This window comes from Malaclemys terrapin, chromosome 17 (assembly GCF_027887155.1).
Source record: "Malaclemys terrapin pileata isolate rMalTer1 chromosome 17, rMalTer1.hap1, whole genome shotgun sequence".
NCBI lineage: Eukaryota > Metazoa > Chordata > Testudines > Emydidae > Malaclemys > Malaclemys terrapin.
The window spans coordinates 19343059-19361064 of NC_071521.1; the positions used below are offsets into that span (position 1 = coordinate 19343059).

Here is an 18006-nt window from a genome sequence, read left to right on the forward strand (position 1 = left end):
ACTCTGGATCAAGATTTTATATTAGAATTAAGAGGAAAACTCCACCCATTTTGTTCAACCCAGAATCAGGAAAGTTTTTACGCCAAGGGGGATTCTTTTCTTCTTGGTGAAACAGAATTGAAAACATCAGGCCTGATCCCCAGCGGGCGCAAGCCATCACAGCTCCCAGCCTTCGACTGGTCTCTCACTGGGAGCTTTCTATCTGCTGGGCTGAGCCAAACGGGTGCAGTCTGCTTTGAAAGACCAAGCGAGATGTAGCCGGTTGCTCTGCATTGTGAACATTAGCAGAAGAACTGAAGTCATGCCGATGTAAGAGATGATTCAGTAGTTCGTTACACACGGAGACAAACTAGATACGCCCAACCTTAATATAACACAAGAGCAACTTTTTTTTCCATTCACCCCTTTTTCCCCCAAGCAAAGGGTTGACCTGAACTTTTACCCATAGAAGAACTTAATGAAGGTTCTAGTCACCAGTTTGCTATTCTCTAGTAGCTTTTTTCTCTCTCCATTGCGTGGCCTTAGATAGAAAGGAGCTTTTAGTCAACACATGCAGCAAATACTGGGTTTTACTTTGTCTGGGACTTGCTCCCAGGACACTGATAGATGTGTGAAGTTTATTTATTTCTCATTTTTGTGCTGCTAGGCTGAAGCCAGAAGAGCCCCCCAAATTACTGAACTACAACACCGCAGCTCTGCAGTACCTTTCCTTCCAGGAACTCAAAGCACTTCAGGCATTACGCTTCCCAAAATGCGTGTGAGGTAGGTAGCTGTCTTGCCGTCCTACAGATGGAGAAAACTGAGGCACAGAGAAGTTGTATGACTTGCCAAGGGCCATGCAGTGAGTCAGTGGCAGAGCCGGCACAACCCACACTAACACAAAGCAGCTTTGTTACAAATAACTGCCCCTATGTGGCTCTGAATTGATATGGACCTCTGAAGCTCAGGACAAGCATTTCCAAATTGTGCAGGTGTATAATCCATACTCTCATCCGTTAGTTCAAACAGTAAAGGGTCCAGCTTTTAGCTCCAATAGTCCTGGGTTCAAACCCTGCAGACAACCCAGCTAGGGATGTCCTTACAACAGGAACAGAATCCAGATCAGTTCCTATTCTAATAGACAACAGTTCTCATCCAACACGAGACGACCAGCAGTCTCATGGTCTTTCAGACCTGATCATGCGAACCAGAAGCTTCTCACTGAATCTTCTTCTTGAGCTAGTTGGGTCCTATTTTACAGATCCAAGAGATTCAGGTAGTTGAGAGACATTTCAAAGAAGCATCCAGACCACAGGGTGTTTCACCAAACCAAACCTTCCAACCTGGGGAGGTGCCCATCCATCACTGCACCATATGCTACCTCTAGAAAAAACATTCCTGTCAAATTGTCAGGCAGTAGTAATTATTTAATGTTTGGGAAGCACTTGAAAATGTAAATCATTAAATAAATGATATGCATTATTGGTAATGGAATCGGGGAACATTACCTAATTAAACTCATGTGGCACCAATGCTGGTTTATTAAGGTCAGGTTAGAACTATATATACAAGCCACACAGCCAAATAATCATGCAAGCCATAGTCAGGCATGTTAAAATAATGGGTTAATACAAAAAACACAATAGGGAATGGAAATGACATGTCTGGGCCTCCGTACTTGAAATATTTTGTCCCATACCTCCATAAAAAAGCTGGTAGACTGAAGGCGGGAGGATGGTTTGAAAGTCCAATACCTCGGGAAGCACCAAGACTGAAAATGCACGTTTTATACCATTGCACACGTGGGATTCTCCACTTTCCTATGATACACTGTATTTCCTTTTAGCCCCAAATCAGTCAAGAGGTATCAAGACTCTCAAGTATCACTCCATTCTGATTATCCTCTTGTTTTTTTAACCCATCAGAATCTAGAGGTTGCTGGTTGAGAACAGCTAGAGCTAGAAAGCAATGGTTTGTATCATGCAAAAGCAGTTTCATATCCCACATCCAAGTGATATAAGGCACCACAGCCAGTTTCTCCTCTCAGTTACACTGGTGCAAAGACTTAAGCACACACATAACTTTGACTTCAATGAGATTACTCACATGCTTAAAGACAAGCATGGGTGCAAATGCTTCAGGATTTGGTCATCAGTCTCTAACTTGAGTGGTTTGTAAGAAAGTGGTTTCTAAAAAAACAAACATCGACCGCAGAACTCTGTTCTGGGAAGAGCTGGGTGCACCTGACCAAGAAGGGGAAGAGCATCTTCAAACACTGGCTTGCCAACCCAGTGAGGGAGGCTTTAAAGTAGGTTCAAAGAGGGACAAAAGCCCACAGGTAAGCATAAACATGGACAGATGACATGGAAATGTACACTAGGGTCACAGGACTCTACACAGGAACAACAAGAAGGCAATCAGTGGGGCAATCTACTCAAAATCTTAGATGTCTATAGATAAATGCAAGAAAACACAGGAAGACCTGGAAGTATTAGTACCTAAGCTAAACTATGACTAAATTGGCCTCATTGAGAATTGGTGGGATAAATCTCATGACTGAAATACTGGTATAGAGGGGTACAGCTTTTGTAGGAAGGACAGACAGGGAAAAGAGAGAGGCGGCATTGCATTATGCATCCAGAATATATATACTTATGTCAAAGGCCAGAAGGAGGTGGGAAGCAGACCAGTTGAAAGTCTCAGGATAAAGATAAAAGGGGAAAAAAGCGGGTGATATTAGACCACAAAATCAGGAAAAGGAGTTGGATGAGGCATTTCTGGAACAGAAATATCCAAAAGACAAGGCCTGGTAATAAAGGGGGACTTGTACTACGCCTACATCTGTAGGAAAAGCAATACGTCAAACATCAAATCCATCAATAGAACACCAATACGTTCTTGGAATGTGTTGGGGACAACTGTGTTTTAGAAGGTGGAAGGAGTATCCAAGGGGGCAGCTATTTTAGACTTGATTCTGACCAACAGGGAGGAATTGGTAGCGAATCAGAAGGTGGAAGGCAATTTGGGTGACAGTGATCATGAAGTGATAGATTTTAGGATTCTAAAGGAAAAAGTGCAGCAGAATAAGGACAATGAACTTCAAAAAAGTAGACTTTGAACATAATCAGAGAACTGGTAGGTAAAGTCCCATGGGAAGAAAATCTATGAGGTAAAGGAGTTCAGGAACTGCCAGCTCTCCGGAAGGAGACAAGATTAAAGGTACAAGTGCCAACTATCCAGATGTGAAGAAAATTTAGGAAGAATAGTAAGAGGCCAATATGGCTGCATCAGGAACTCTTGAATGGCCTGAAAATCAACCAGGAATCCTACAAAAAGTGGAAACCTGGACAAAGTGCTGAGGAGTACAAAAGAATAGTACAAGCATGCAAGGACAAAATCAGAAAGACTAAGGCACAAAATGAGTTACACCACGCATAGGCCATAAAACACAGTAAAAAGAGGTTCTTTAAATACATTACGAGCCAGAAAATGATGCAGAAGAAGTGTAGGTCCTCTACTTAGTGGAGAAGGAGAGCGAATACCTGATGATATCAGGAAGACTAAGGTGTCTAATGTCTATTTTGCTTCAATCTTCACTAAAAAGGTTAACAGTGATCAGATACTCAACACAATTAATATTAACAAGGGAGAAGGAATGCAAGCGAAAATAGGGAAAGAACGGGTTAAAGAATATTTAGGTAAGTTAGATACATTCAAGTCAACAGGGCCTAACAAAAGTCATCCTAGGCCCAGGGGACTTAGGAACTAACTGAAGCAATCTCAGAACTGTCGGCAATTATCTTCAAGAACTCATGGAGGATGGGTGAAGTCCTAGAGGAGTGGTGACAGGCAAACATTGTTCCCCTTTTTAAAGATAGGTACTAAGAAGATCCGAGGAATTATAGACAGTCACCCTAACGTTGATACCCGGAGAGATACTGGAACAAATATTTAAACCATCAATTTGTAAGCACCTAGAGAGGATAAGAGGGTTTTAAGGAACAGTCAGCATGGATTTGTCAAGAACAAATCATGCCAAACCAACCTAATTTCCTTTAACAGGGTAACTGGCCTAGTGGATAAGGGGGGAAACAGCAGGTGTGATATATCTTGATTTAAGTAAGCTTTCTGATGCAGTCCCACATGACATGCTCATAAGCAAACTAGGGAAATGTGGTCTAGATGAAATTATTATACTGTGGCTATACAACTGGCTGAAAGACAGGACTCAAAGAGTAGTTCTCAATGGTTCACTGTCAAATTGGGAGGGTGTATCTAGTGGGGACCCACAGGGGTCAGTCCTGGGTCCAGTACTATATAATATTTTCACTACATTATTCAAGTTATTTTTGAAAAGCATGCCTCTAAAATTTGTGGATAACACCAAGTTGGGTGGGCTGCAAACACAGTGGAGGACAGGATTAGAATTCAAGAGGATCTTGACAAATTAGAAAATTGATCTGAAATCAACAAGATGAAATTCAATAGAGACACGTACATTTAGGAAGGAAAAATCAAATGCACAATTACTAAATGAGGAATAACTGGCGAAGTGGTCATACCGTTGAAAAGAATCTGGGGGTTAAAGTGGATCACAAATTGAATACGAGTCAACAATGTGATGCAGTTGCAAAGAAAAAAAGGCTAATGTCATTCCGGGGTGTATTAACAGGGGTGTCATATGTAAGAGATGGGAGGTAATTGTTAAAGATATTGGGCATGTTCAGTCTTCAGAAAAGAGAAAACTGAGGGGAGACCAGATAAGGCTTCCAATATGTTAAAGGCTGTTATAATGAGGATGGTGATCAATTGTTCTCCATGTCCACTGAAGGTAGGACAAGTAGCAATGGGTTTATTGCAGCAGGAGAAATTTAGGTTAGATATTAGGTAAAACTTTCTGACGATATGACTAGTTAAAATTCTGTAATAGACTTTTAAGGGAGATTGTGGAATCTCCATCACTGGAGGTTTTTAAAAAAAGGTTGGACAAACACCTGTCAGGGCTAGTCTAGGTTTACTTGATTCTGCCTCAGTGCCAGAGGCTGGATTTGATGACCTCTTGAGGTCCCTCCTACATTTTTATGATTCTGCAATTCTATGCTGGATTGAAGAGAAAGGGAAAGTGAGATGGTGCTCAGATTGGTATGAACAGAGAGATACAGGTTTAAATATGGAGATCAATACTAAATCTTCAGATTGCGTGTGAATGTGTGCAACACACACACAGACTCTGGTTGGAAATACCTTATGTGATGAAAAGCAGGATGTGCACAGCATCGTTCAAGGTAAAAGCAAAAGGGCAACAATACACAAGTAAGGAGATGCCCCATAATGACAGGCCATGTCCCAGTCATTCCCCATTGCTACCATTTCTTCCTGAAGCAAACAGCAAGCTCACAGGAAAGCACAAAACAAGCTTCAAGACATAAAAAAAAAAAAAAATCAAAACTGATCATGAAGCAATTAGCAACCAACTCCATAGGGCAAGAGCCACTCATTGTCCCCTGAGTGAAAATAGTTCCTTAAAGCACTTGCTGGATTCTCTAGTATCTAAGGAACTAGTCGTTACTAATATTAACATTAGAGAAATAAAAGGCAGACTTCAGTTCAAACTAGTTATGGATCAGGAGATCAAAGTAACCTAGTCTCCTTTCAGTTTCAGTGGCACATCAGAAGCAGAAGTGAGAAGCGTAATTCTCGTGATGGGTGGGAACAAAGAAACTGAGACCCACATCTGCATCCTTTGGGGGGTGATCCTGTTGCTGAAGAAGCCCATGAAGAGTGCTGCCATTACCTTTAATGGGAGCAGGACAAGGGTCATTAATAAAACACAGCTCAACTGTCACTAATCTATTGGTTCATTTTTAACCAGGCCATATGCAGTGTTCCCACTGATGAGGTTTGGTCCCAGATCAAAGCATGCACTTACCTTCCTCTTTACTGTTGGTAATATCTTTCAGCAGCTCAGTCTTCATGCAGACGTCTTTCCTAGTCTCGGCCTTACTCTGCACTGCTCTCTGGGGTGCGGGAGGAAGGACAGAAACAATTACTGTTTAGCCCAACATCCATTCACTATACATTTTAACAAGACAGAATGGTGAAAATATCCTGTTTACATTCCCATGCCAGGGCAGAAAAGTCATGGGCAAACTGCAGCGTGAAAACTAACAACTCCAGGAAACTGCCTGCAAGGTTCAGGTCAAAGATCAAAAATTCAAAGGCTTGCCAGAGCTGGCAGTGCATCTCATTCGAGAAGGATGTGAGCATGGATTTTCTTGTACAGTTGAGATCTAAGATCACATGGGGAAAAGATGTGGACCAAGATTTTTCACTAGTGATTTTGGGTGCCCACCTTGACACACCCTAAAGGAACCTGATTGAAGGTGTCAAGATGGGTATCTCACAAAGAGACAATCAGACTCACTTGTCACTTTTGAAAATATAGGCCACAGTGCCAAGAACTTAGCCAAGCAAAGATGATAAACATAGGTGTTTTTCCCAGGTTGAACAGACACAATTTGCAAGAGTTAAATCTTCAATCTAGGAAAGCAACAGTTAATACATAATTTAAGTTTATTGAGTTTAATGGTATCCATTTCTCACCCTCATCTAACTTCTACAGTTTTTGCTTTTTTTAATGAACACCTGCTATATTATTCAGCCACTGAGGCACTTGGCATCCCGCTGCTATATGGGCTTGGTAGCTACGCTGCTTATCTTATAAATGCCTGGCCATAAAGAAAAGCGCAGCAGCAACAGAAAGGAAAAGGGTATTTTTTTTTAAAAAAAACATCGGAGGGAGGGGCACAATTCTCTGGCTAAAGTGACAAGCTAGTTTAAAGAGTAAACATGGCAACTGCCTGGCAAAGCTGCATCTGGTTAACGCAAACAGAACGGTCTGTCTTAAAGGTTGGGGAATGGCAAGGGTGAAGGGTTCATTTCATGCTGTGTGCATCACAGAAGACGAATAAGCCTAGGTCAAGCCAACTGTTGTAGGCCTCCCCAGAGCGCAGATGGTGCCTGCAGCCATGCAAATCAAAAGGTTTAGAGCACATTGGGCGATAAGGAAAAACCCCTGCCCATCTCCCATAAAGCAAATAAAGGAGATAAGATATGAACACATACACTGTATTGCCCTTTTCATTGTCATTTAAGTCTGAACCTTCCCAGGCTAGCAACACAGCTGATCTTGGGGTTACTATAATCAGCCACCATGCAATTTTTGTTTCCATCTGAGCTCAGCACCACTGCCAAGTTCCTTTAGGGGTTACAGCAGAGATGCTCACCCATTATGTATTGCAAAAGCCCACCTGGCCCCTTTAGTAACCATCCTGTAGGGCCCATGCTAATGTCACTGGCTACAGGCTGTTCAGGAAAGAGCAGGGAAGGACACTAAGGCCACAGCATAGAGGGTTAAACAAAATGCTGGCATCATCTGAAAACCAATGGATAACTAAGCTAATCAGAGGAGAAAGTCTTTAATGTCAAGGAAATCGCCACTTGTTAAAGTTTCCAGGAAAAGCTCCCTTTTTATCTAGAAAAATGTAGCAACTACACTTCAAGTCCTGCCTGGGGAGTTGAGGGCACTCTGCATCTTGCAGAATCGTTCCCCAAATGAGTAATCCATCTCCCCATGCATACACAAACTCCACACAGGTGCATATCCAGGAGATCCCATTTGAGAGGAAACACAGATATTGGACACACTATTTTCAGATTAAAAAAAAAAAAAAAGATAAAGATGGGGTTTTTTTGTTTGTTTGTTGTTTTTTTTAAAAGAGCGATGTAAACTCTAGTTTAGCCATATGATCAACCTGCCTGAACAAGCCAAGCTTTGGCCATAGGGACACATGCATTTTCCACAGTGAAACGAGCATCAATGCAGCCTGAAGTTTGAATGGAGGCCAACTTCATTTTTGTTAAGCCAAGAATTAAAACCTTATTCTTGATGCACACATGTATACTTAGGTCCCAATTCTCATCTCCCTTGCTCTGGTGTAAATCAGGAGCAAGCCAATGGTATTATACAGGTATAAGACTAGCGCAAGCAGGAGCAGAATCAGCCCCATGGTATCTACACAACGACACACACCCTGGGGTTTTTGCTCATGAAGAATGAATACTTGCCCTTGCTATAGCAAATAAAGAGTCTCAGTATCTCTAACAGGGACCAGTTTGTTTTCAGAGGTTTATGTTATACAAATAAAGACCTTTTATGTTCCCACCTTTAAAATGATTCCAACTAAAAGCCTCAGGATTTCAGAAAAGCCATTTTTGCTCTACTGATTTACAATCTCTTTCCTTCAAAGTTTGACACCTTTACCCACCCCAGCCCCCCAAAAATCTCACATACTCCCCCTTTCATCCCTTCCAAGGGATATGTTATTGTCACGCAAGAGAAGAGGCCTAAAGGAAAGCCACTGCTAGAACTCTGAAGAAAGAACTGACCATAGCAACATGTCTCAGCTACTGTAATTAACAAGAGTGCCCTGCTGCCCAGAATTCTTGCAAACAAAACCAGCTTTCTAAGAGAATTCCCATCACCATAAAAGAGACTTAACAGCACATCACTTTCCCAGCTCACAGTCAATACACCTGTGCCCCGCCAGACAGCGTTACTCTAGGTTGCTTTTGACAGGTTCGCGTGGTCCATATTCCAGAACCACATCCAAACAGTCCTCATTAACAACGTCAGTTCCACCACTTTCATTTTTCAATAAAAACCAAAGCAAAACCCCAACATCAATGTCTAAAGCAGCACAATGCATCTTTGCCCTGTGGGAGGGAAAGACCATTGGAAGTTGTGAAGCAAACTTATCAAAAGGAGGCTACAGCAGACAATTGCTGCAAAGCATTCGAAGCCCGCCTCCCATAAAGGCTGGGAGGAGGCAGCTTTCCCCCTTCTTGGTCTATCAAAAGTCAGTTGTATCAACTTTATGGCAAACATTTTCAGCCTGAAGACAGTATTTACACAAACAGAGCCCTGCAGAAGCCACACAACCAACACCACACACACACACACACACTCTCCTCCAAAATCAGCAGGATTCTAGCTTCCCATCCATTTCCATCCAGCACACAATTTCATCCAAACTTGTTAGCAGCAACTTTGTTGTAAGTGTCAATACCTCCATTTTTTTCCCCTTAAATTCAAAGCAAACTTCCCTTTTTGCTCACACTCCACCATGCCCCAATCTGTCGGCTCCTGATTGGCAGAGAAATCTTATACCCACCCTCCTAGCAGAGAAAGGTCTGCTTTAACAGCAGTCCCAACAAAAGCCAACTGCCAAGCACAGTCTGCTTCAGAATAAAAGTCTCACTCTCTTTTCCCCACCCCTCCTTTCCTGCAGCCGTCTGTCTCCATTCCACTGCCTACAACAGAGTGATTATTAATCTTCAATCACTGGAGAGCCTCCACAAAGACTATGCACCACAACCCATGAATCATTTTTTTTTTGCTTTCAAGTGAAATTAAAAATATTGCATCTTAAAAGACAGATGGATTAGGTCTTTAAAAGCCATGAGAATCCAAGGAGTTGTAATAGGGTTGATTATTTTTTTCCCCTTCCACTTCTGGGTACAAGAAATCAGGCTCTCTTTGTTGCTTTAAAACTAAGAAGGCAATGGAAGACGGTTTAGAGAATCCAAGTAAAGGCTTTGCAGCATTTCCAAATACAGAGCTAGAAACTAAACTGGTGCCTTTAAAAAAAAAAAAAAAAAGCTGAAAAACAGAAAGAAACCTTCTCAGCCTTCTCTTTGGAAATGTCATTAGCCATCCAGGTTCACTCCATAGCAAGTTGGTTTCAATAAGGTTTACATAAAAAAGACAACACCAGCATATCAAAACTTGTAGCTTTCCTCCCTCCACGAGCCCCCAAGAGAGCAGCGAGTTACATCATGAACCAGAGTTCTCTAAAGGCGGATAAGAAAAGGGATCAGAGTTTGATATGCTAAGGTGTAAACCTTCAGTAGGTTTCTCTTTTTGTCTTAAAATTAACTGTCCAGTAAACTGAGACTTAGAAGAAACATTATCCGCATTTAGATACTCAGCTAGAACAGGTCAATGCAAAGAAGAGCTGGGAGGGAAATAATTCAAGGAAGACTAACCCTTCTCCTCTCAAACTAGGCAGAGCACACGGAAAATTATGTTCTTTAACATTCAGGGCACTATCTGCATCAACACATCTGTTTGCAGACAAGGAAAGAATGACATAGGAGTGATCTTGAATGGCCTATAAAGCCTACAACCAGAAGGTTCAAAGCCTCAATGGATATGTAGCCCGTCTTTCCATGACACTGCTGCCATTCCACTCCCCACAGTCCACCCCACCCCCCCGTTACAACACCCGGTCTCCCAACAGATCAAATTCTACTCCTAGGCAAACCTCCAGCAAGCACTTCAACAAAGCAGAATTTCACCTACTGTGCAAGGCAGCAGCGAGGTATGCAATATGTACTGTAGCAAGAAAGAGAGGCAAAGCCCTTAATAAATGATGCAACTCCAGCAGCAGTAGATTCACATTCACCGTTCTTTTTCACCTCCTCCCCCTATTTTCTTCCTAAAATCAACTTTCTAATAATATCCTTTGGCTTGAGAAGATAAACATTTAGCAGCTAATTATTTAGGAAATAATTATTAAGAAAACTACTACAGACACACAAAAAAAAAGGGGGGGGGGTGGAAGTTCTTGGTTGGCATGTGAAGAGTGTTAATTTCAAGAGTCTGTACTGATCATGTCCTGCTGTCCAGTTGCTGAGATTAGGATAAGGCTTGCTGGTGTCACACTGACCATTTCTTAACCGAACAAGCAGAATAACTTCATTCAGTGAGGAGAAGAAAACCAACCAATAATGTACCTGGCCTACAGAGCAGTCACCATTCTCAAAGCCCCTTTTAAGGTTGAGGCCACTTCCTTACAAGCTGCTAGCAATCATGTGAACTGCATCTAAATAAACCATATTCAAAACAAGCACTGCTCTCCTTCTGAAGTTGGCCTTCAAGTCACATTAGTCTTATGATGCTTTTGTTTTATCAAGCAATTCAGAGGACAGATTCATCACACAGACTTTCCCTTCCCTCCCTAAAGATGAATATTTTCTTCCATCAATGAAGATTCTTATTCTCTTATAAAAAAAAAAAAATCTTCCAAAGCAGCAGGGGTGGGAGAGGAGGGGTTGGAACAAGGTAAAAGTCTCTGCCTGCAAAAGCCAGAAACAGCCAAACACATGCATGAAACGTAACAGTATTTATGTCAAAGGGACTTTTTACAACACAAAAACTTCATAATGGTCTTTAGGCTTTTGTGCAAACAGGTTTTTGCAGGGCCTCCCACTCAGGCCTGCTCAACGTGCAGTTTTTGTACTGATATAACTATGGCAGTTGGGGGGCGGAGGCATTTTTTTTTAACCAGAATAGTGATCTGAGTAAAATCCCTAGTGTGGCTGCAGTTACACCAGTGCAAAAGGTACCTTATACTGGTACAACTTACTTCCCTTCCTGTACAGGAATAAGCTGGTATAAGTACCATTATAGCAGCATCTCTTTGACTATATACCAGTACAATATATGCATATAGACAAACCCTAAAAATCAGTGCAGACAAAGGCATCTCCTCCTTCCACAGGCTGAGGTTGACAGAAGTACCAGAGCATTATTCACAGCTGCTGTTTTCCTTGCCCTACCGCTGGAAAAAAGTCCTAAAAATGGAGAGTCAGATCCTGCCTGGCAACCCATCATTATCTGTAGCAAAAGCTAAACTCTCCCACTGGCTACAAATATCCATTTTAGAAACTTCAGGCCCCCAGAAGACTAACAAGAATAAAATGTAATATGAATGGGTATCTGAAGCAAAGCCCAACGGGTGCAAACACAGATCTTTTAGAACACGAAGACTGGCATGCTTCTCTCATTGAAATTACTCAACCACCTCTTGGAGCCATAAGACCCACCCCCCTACCAAACTGTCATATCCAGCAGAACAGTTCGCTCTCCCTTCCCCTCCAGGAGGAAGTCGCAGAAAGGGTTCACTTCGCATTTCCAACTTCAGAAGCCACGCTGGGGTGGCAGGCGAGAAAAAGACACACACAAAATAAAGTTCTCTCCCCCAGCCCAAATGAGCGTGATTTCTTGGAGCGGAGAGGCCCTCGCTCAGGATCACAGCCTCTTCAAACAACACTTTGTGTCATCTGTTAGTTGTCTTGACCCGGTAGCACTACATTGACTCCTGCAAGCTGAGAAACAGACAGGGAGAGAGGGGGAGGGAGAGAGAAACAAAAAAAAGAGCAATCTAGGGCCAGTTCTTCTAATAACTACAGAAAAACCTCACCAAGACTTTACTCTTCTTGAAAATGACAAAGCGAAACAGCACGGGTCAGTACTCGAAGTCCTAAAGGTAGGAGATCCTCAGAATCTATCAGCTATGGCCTACAGGCTTAGTCCCAGAAGTATTTTTTCTGCTCTGTCATTAGGATGGAGCCTGGTCTTTTCCTTCAATCCCCAGAATTGCACTGAATTAGATCATCTTTCTCTGATCACCTCCCCCTACAGGCTGTCCCTGAGCATGCTCAGCTCGGCCTTGCACTGCCATTTCATAACTGCATTGTTTACAGACACACAGTGACCTGCCATTTTTTTGACAGTAAAATAGAAGCTCCTATTTGCTTCTACTAGCAACAGCTAATTCCCAGCCCTGTTCAGACCAAGTCTCTCGTTACAACCAGGATGCAGTCAAGTTCATGTCACGCAATAAAAATCCAATCTGGGGAGGAGAATTATAAACACTGGAAACTGCAAATTCTAACGCTGTGGGGTTGTTTTTTTTTGTTGTAGGTCAAAATCCACCTGCTGTAAGAATTCAGTCTAGCAGGAAAGAGTTAACCCTTTTTTGGGGGGTGAGGGGGAGGGAGATAGACATCGAGGGCTTCAAGGGAAAATGCCAGCCATGATTTTAGCTTCTTCAAATCACAACCATACCTCCATGTCACCTAGAAATCGAATATTCAACCCACTGTGCCATCCTCTGACAAACCTTCCCCTGAAAAAGCAAGGGTTGGGAAGATGGTATTTCCCTTGAATAAATAAGTTGGCTTCATCCCAGCAAATACAGTTTTTCCCTTTAAATGCAAAGCAGAATATTTTCACAGGCACACAGGAAAACGAAGGAGGAGGGGGAAAAGTTCCTCATTTAACACCAAGAGCTCCATGAACAGCCTTGCAAGGCTATTAAAGCTACTCTGTGTTCCAGTTCTCTCTCTCTCTCCTTTTATGCCTAACCTCATACTTTACAAGTGAAAGCAGCTTCGAGTTGTGAAGAAGAGCAAATGCCAGAAGAGCCCTAAGTTTCCTCATCCTTGGAACAAGGACAATTTGTTAAATGCTTCCTTTGCACGAGGCATTCTACTGCTCAGACACATGGCAGCGACTCAGGGAACGTTTGCATGGGAGACTTCTCTTACACCTTCCCCCCGCACACACACCATCTTCCACCTCTCTGATGGAATTTGAAGGGAAAATTAAATCGCCTTGGATGAGAGGACGGGGAAGGAACTGTCTAAACAGCTCTTATTTGGCTCCTAGAGCATTCAAAAGCTATCCTATCAACGTGGTTTTTTTACACATTCCTGTTAGCTTATACTGTGTGTGTGTGTCTCACTCCTGCTGCTTTACTGACTACTGTATGTTCTGGCATGCATTATTACATAGGGAGTGTACCTTCCCATAGGATCCTCCTCACCCCCTGTGCCCCCACCCCAACACCACCTCAGCATAGCCAGAGACAAATCAGGCTGTCTAGCACACCACAAGATCCAAAGTGCTAGAAGTGAAGTTCAAGTAAAAAGTGCGGGGGGGGGGGGAAAGGTTCATAACAGAGGGAAGAGGGAAATGGGACTTAGGGAAGACCACATTACAACTTCCAGGTTCTCCTTTGTGAAGGGGAGTTGATTTCAAGCCTCTTTAAAATGTACAGTAATAGAAAGGACCTCTGAAAATGATATTAAGAGCTGTAAGTTCAAGCTTTGCCTCTAATAAGAGTATTGACAGTAGATTGCATAGGAAGAACACAAGCTCCTTCAAGGCCCTACAGCAGTTAGCACGTATTTTTAAGTGCTTCAAGTCTTTAGTCTTTAATGGAAGGCAAGGTTATTCTCGGATTCCTGGTTGAATAGAAGTCTCCACATTAGTTCCTTGACCCTTGCAAGTATCAGGAGAAGAAAGGGAAGGGAAGAATTGTTTAAGAAAAAAAAAAACACAATAAAAGGCACCTGATGTCAAACCAGATCTCCCTCCTCCCCCTTACAAACCTGCTAGTCACATTGGCAGAGGGTCTTAAACACCTTGTTTATTTGAATGAAATATTTCCCTTCCACGGTACAAAGAAGCATGCAATCCTTTTCTATTAGGAGATGGTACCGTACAAGAGAGGTCTCACTGGCATTGGGACTCTTGCAGCATACCAGTTGCCATACAACTAGCCCGGATGTTCATGTTCCATGCGATACCCAGATACAAACAGCACCTCCGCACCGCAAGCCCAATCCTTCAAGATACTGAGCACCCTCAGGTATCAGGCCCAAGGTAAGCTGGAAGTCTTATTTTGATCACCAAGGGCCTGATTTGCAGAGCTGCTGAGCATTCCCAACTCCAGTGGAAGTGAGTAAGAGCACCTGTCCGCAGATCACCTCTGAAAATTGGCATGTGGCTGTTTTATATATAAAATCAGCTGAATCCTACAGCAAGTCCTGACTTTCCTCACATAACTAAACGTCAGTTACATTTCTGACTCACCCAGAGGAAGCTACGTAGATTTATACAGATTAGACTAGCAAAAAATCCGACTCAGCCATTTGCTTGGGAAGAGTGAAAAAAAATTTTGAGGGCAAGTTCAGTATCATTTTTCTCTCCAGAATAACTATGGCAAGGAGAGGCAAATACACAGTGGGCCTGGGCTAGTAAGTTTTCATTAAGTTTCTGGAAGGCTGGTTTAGGCCACGTGCACTGTAACTACATGAACTAGCATAACGCTCAGTTTCATATGATGGAAAAACGAAGACCTAAAAACAAACAGGTGTATGGTTATTAACCCTAACACTGCTGAAAACTGACCCAGAATTTTAAAACAGAACAGAAGGTTACAGGATGGGCATTTCAGCATCACCTTCTGAAAGCATTTGCAAGGTTTCAGTCTGCAATTCCAGACTGCCTAAAATGCTTAGGAATATTCCATCATGCCGATATCATCATGGCCATGATAACACAGGAGCACTCTTAGCACCACAGTCAGTCAACGTTATCTCAGCATTTCTATCACAAGCCTACTTGCAACCCAAAACACATTCTTTCTGGACTGCAAATGATCACTCGCTTTCAGGCAGGGAATTTGCTTTTTCTTAGTACTATCTTTGGAAAAGAAACCTTGCTTGTCTCTTCCCCAACAGCTTTAATACACAGGCTCTCAATATGCATTCAAAAGAGGAAAAATGACATTCTTAGGAACATTTTCAGAGTATCGCATAAACAACAGACATTTGGAGCAGGGTGTTACAGACTGTCCGTCATTTCCCCTACATTTGTAGGACAGATTTCTTTAGGATGGTATTTTTGCCTTTTCTTCTTAGTTAGAATGTGTGTCCATGTACACACGCACGTGTGTGTGTGGGAAGTAACGTTAAGCAGATTTTACAGGCCTAGATTTTACATACCAGCAGGGGTTGGTAATATCATCAATTCTGGAAGCTCTGCAACAATCAAGGGACAACACTGAAGGTCAAGGATGGAGTATATCCCCGTACACTGAATGTCCTCCTTTTTGTCCATGGTAAACTAGACCACAAGGCTCTTTATACATAAGATAAACAAAAAAGGTACATGGCAGAACTAGGTGTGAGGATTTTAGTCAACATTTTCAATCATCTGCTAGCATGAGCCTTTTGCCATAAAATAAAATGAAATATCAATGGTTCAATCATTCCCTGATCTGGACTGCAGGTTATTGAAAAAGGATTCTTTCCCCACAATAAAATACAATCTTCATCCTCCTACCACCCCAAAAGCAAAACTGTAGGCTTCCTTGACATAAGCCAAGACTGTCAAAATGTTTCTAGCAAGCAGGTGAAATGTGGCTGCAGGCCCTCTCCTTTGTCTTTGAAAGATCAGCCTTCGAACGGTTTAAAGACTCCAGAGTTTTTTCCTCTCACTTATATGAAATGGGGGGGGAGAGTTCAATATAGAACCACACATTCGAAAGAGAGACTCCATGCTAAAAAAAAAAAAACCCAAAGAACTCCCCAACAAATTAGATAAGTGAAAGACTCACTGAATTTGTAGAATCTGAGTGCGCAAGCGTCCTTCGCCACACACAATTTAAGACCCAGAATTGTGTACAACAGTCTATTGAACAAAACACTCATCAGAAAAAAGTCAGAAAGTATGCAAAGCGAGCCCCTTAGCAGGTTACTCTCTAAATCTCCTCCTTTGAATGAAGCCCCCTACACATCAGACTGCATGCTGCATCAATATGTAATATATTTCTGCTGTGCTGTTCTTCCTTGCGTAGGGCAAAAAATAAATAAAAAAATCCAGCCATGATTATCTTAACTGTCTTCCTCCTCTCAAAGGTTTCTCCTTTACTACCTGACAACAGTCTGTCTGTGGACACAACCTGAGGGAATCTGCTATTTATGACCCATGGAGCATGGACACTATAAGTTACTGTACCTGCAGACATCTGTTGGCTTCTTTTGATGAAGACTCAAAGAGTTGCATATTCCAGATCCTCATGAACAGTGATTCAGTTTCTGCTCATGTGATAAAAGCTCCCTCTACAGAGTGAGCATGCCCAGTGGAGACCATTTCACTGCTCACTCCAAGCTGCAGCCATTTCACAGAGAACCTGCACACTTCAGGGCTTCCATTGGAACAACTATTATCTCAGGCATCACAGGGATACTGCCTCTGTCCTGGTACAATACACAGTTAATAAAGATAATCTGTCAGCATTCTGACATAATGCCACGCCTAAGACTGATCACTAGCCTGAAAAAAACCTTTTAAAACCATGCAATAATGTGTTCTGTTTCAGTGGCCTTCAAGAGTAGCTCTTGCCTCCAAAAGGAGATGCTGCATATTAGCATTTAAAATTGAAGACACTCGTGCTAATTATATTCTGTGTAATTAAACTGTGCACCCTCTGAATGCTGGGCTAAATGCACATGGGTTAATCGGTAAATTTACAGTATCCAACTGAAAGTGAACTTGAGATACATATGATACAACTAGCTCAGCTGGCAAGATAAAATAAGAAGTTTTAGCCTCAAAATCATAAGTAGTTTGTCTCTGTTCCATTTAACAATTAAGCACAAACTCTTGGCAATCCCCATATCTGCTAAAGCTCCCAGTCAAACTGCCTGAGCAACTTGCAGGAACATCTGTAAGCAGAGATCAGCTGGACTGGATTCAAATGCAAGAAGTGACATATTTATCATAATGCAAAATGGGGGTTTTTCTGTGTTTAATACTTCTCAGGAAAACCTCCCACAGAGAAGGGCGGGGTAGGGAAGGACAGAAAAGAGAGAAGGAAGGGAAATTCTTGTATAGAATATAATGTCTCCTGTTAGTTCTTGAATATGGAAAATACAGCTTTCCCATCAACTAGGACTGAAGACTTCTCTCTCAAGATTAAAACAAATGCTCATTCAACTTACTGCACCACAATGGACTGAGATGAAGAGGAAAACCTAGCCTGTGTCAGACCTTAAAAATCCATAGCAAGATACTGAAATGTCCAATGATTTTATTTTCCTCAGACATTGCATGAGAATCAAATGTACTAAATTCTAGTTTTCACATTGAGTTATGAACCCATATCTGACTAGATTCCCCTTCTTTCCTCTCTTAGCCCTGGTCTACACTACAGGGTTAGGTCGAATTTAGCCGTGTTAGGTCAATTTTATAATGAATGCGTCTACACAAGCAACCCCGTTCCGTCGACCTAAAGGGCTCTTAAAATCGACTTCTGTACTCCTCCCCAG

General features: G+C 42.2%; 1 protein-coding gene across 7 annotated transcripts in view; it reads right to left on the reverse strand.

Annotated features, from left to right (window-relative positions):
• Window positions 1-18006, reverse strand: part of EHMT1 (euchromatic histone lysine methyltransferase 1) — a 163030-nt gene that overhangs the window by 85977 nt on the left and 59047 nt on the right. For 5 of the 7 annotated variants that reach the window (XM_054007465.1, XM_054007468.1, XM_054007466.1 and 2 more), the window contains one exon: window positions 5909-5996. The exons of 1 other annotated variant lie outside the window; for it this stretch is intronic. In XM_054007465.1, coding sequence (XP_053863440.1) covers window positions 5909-5954 — 46 coding nt within the window. In that variant the 5' untranslated portion in view covers window positions 5955-5996. Of the gene's footprint in view, window positions 1-5908; window positions 5997-9107; window positions 9127-18006 lie in introns of those variants that run through there. One more of the 7 variants, XM_054007464.1, reaches the window with a different exon arrangement.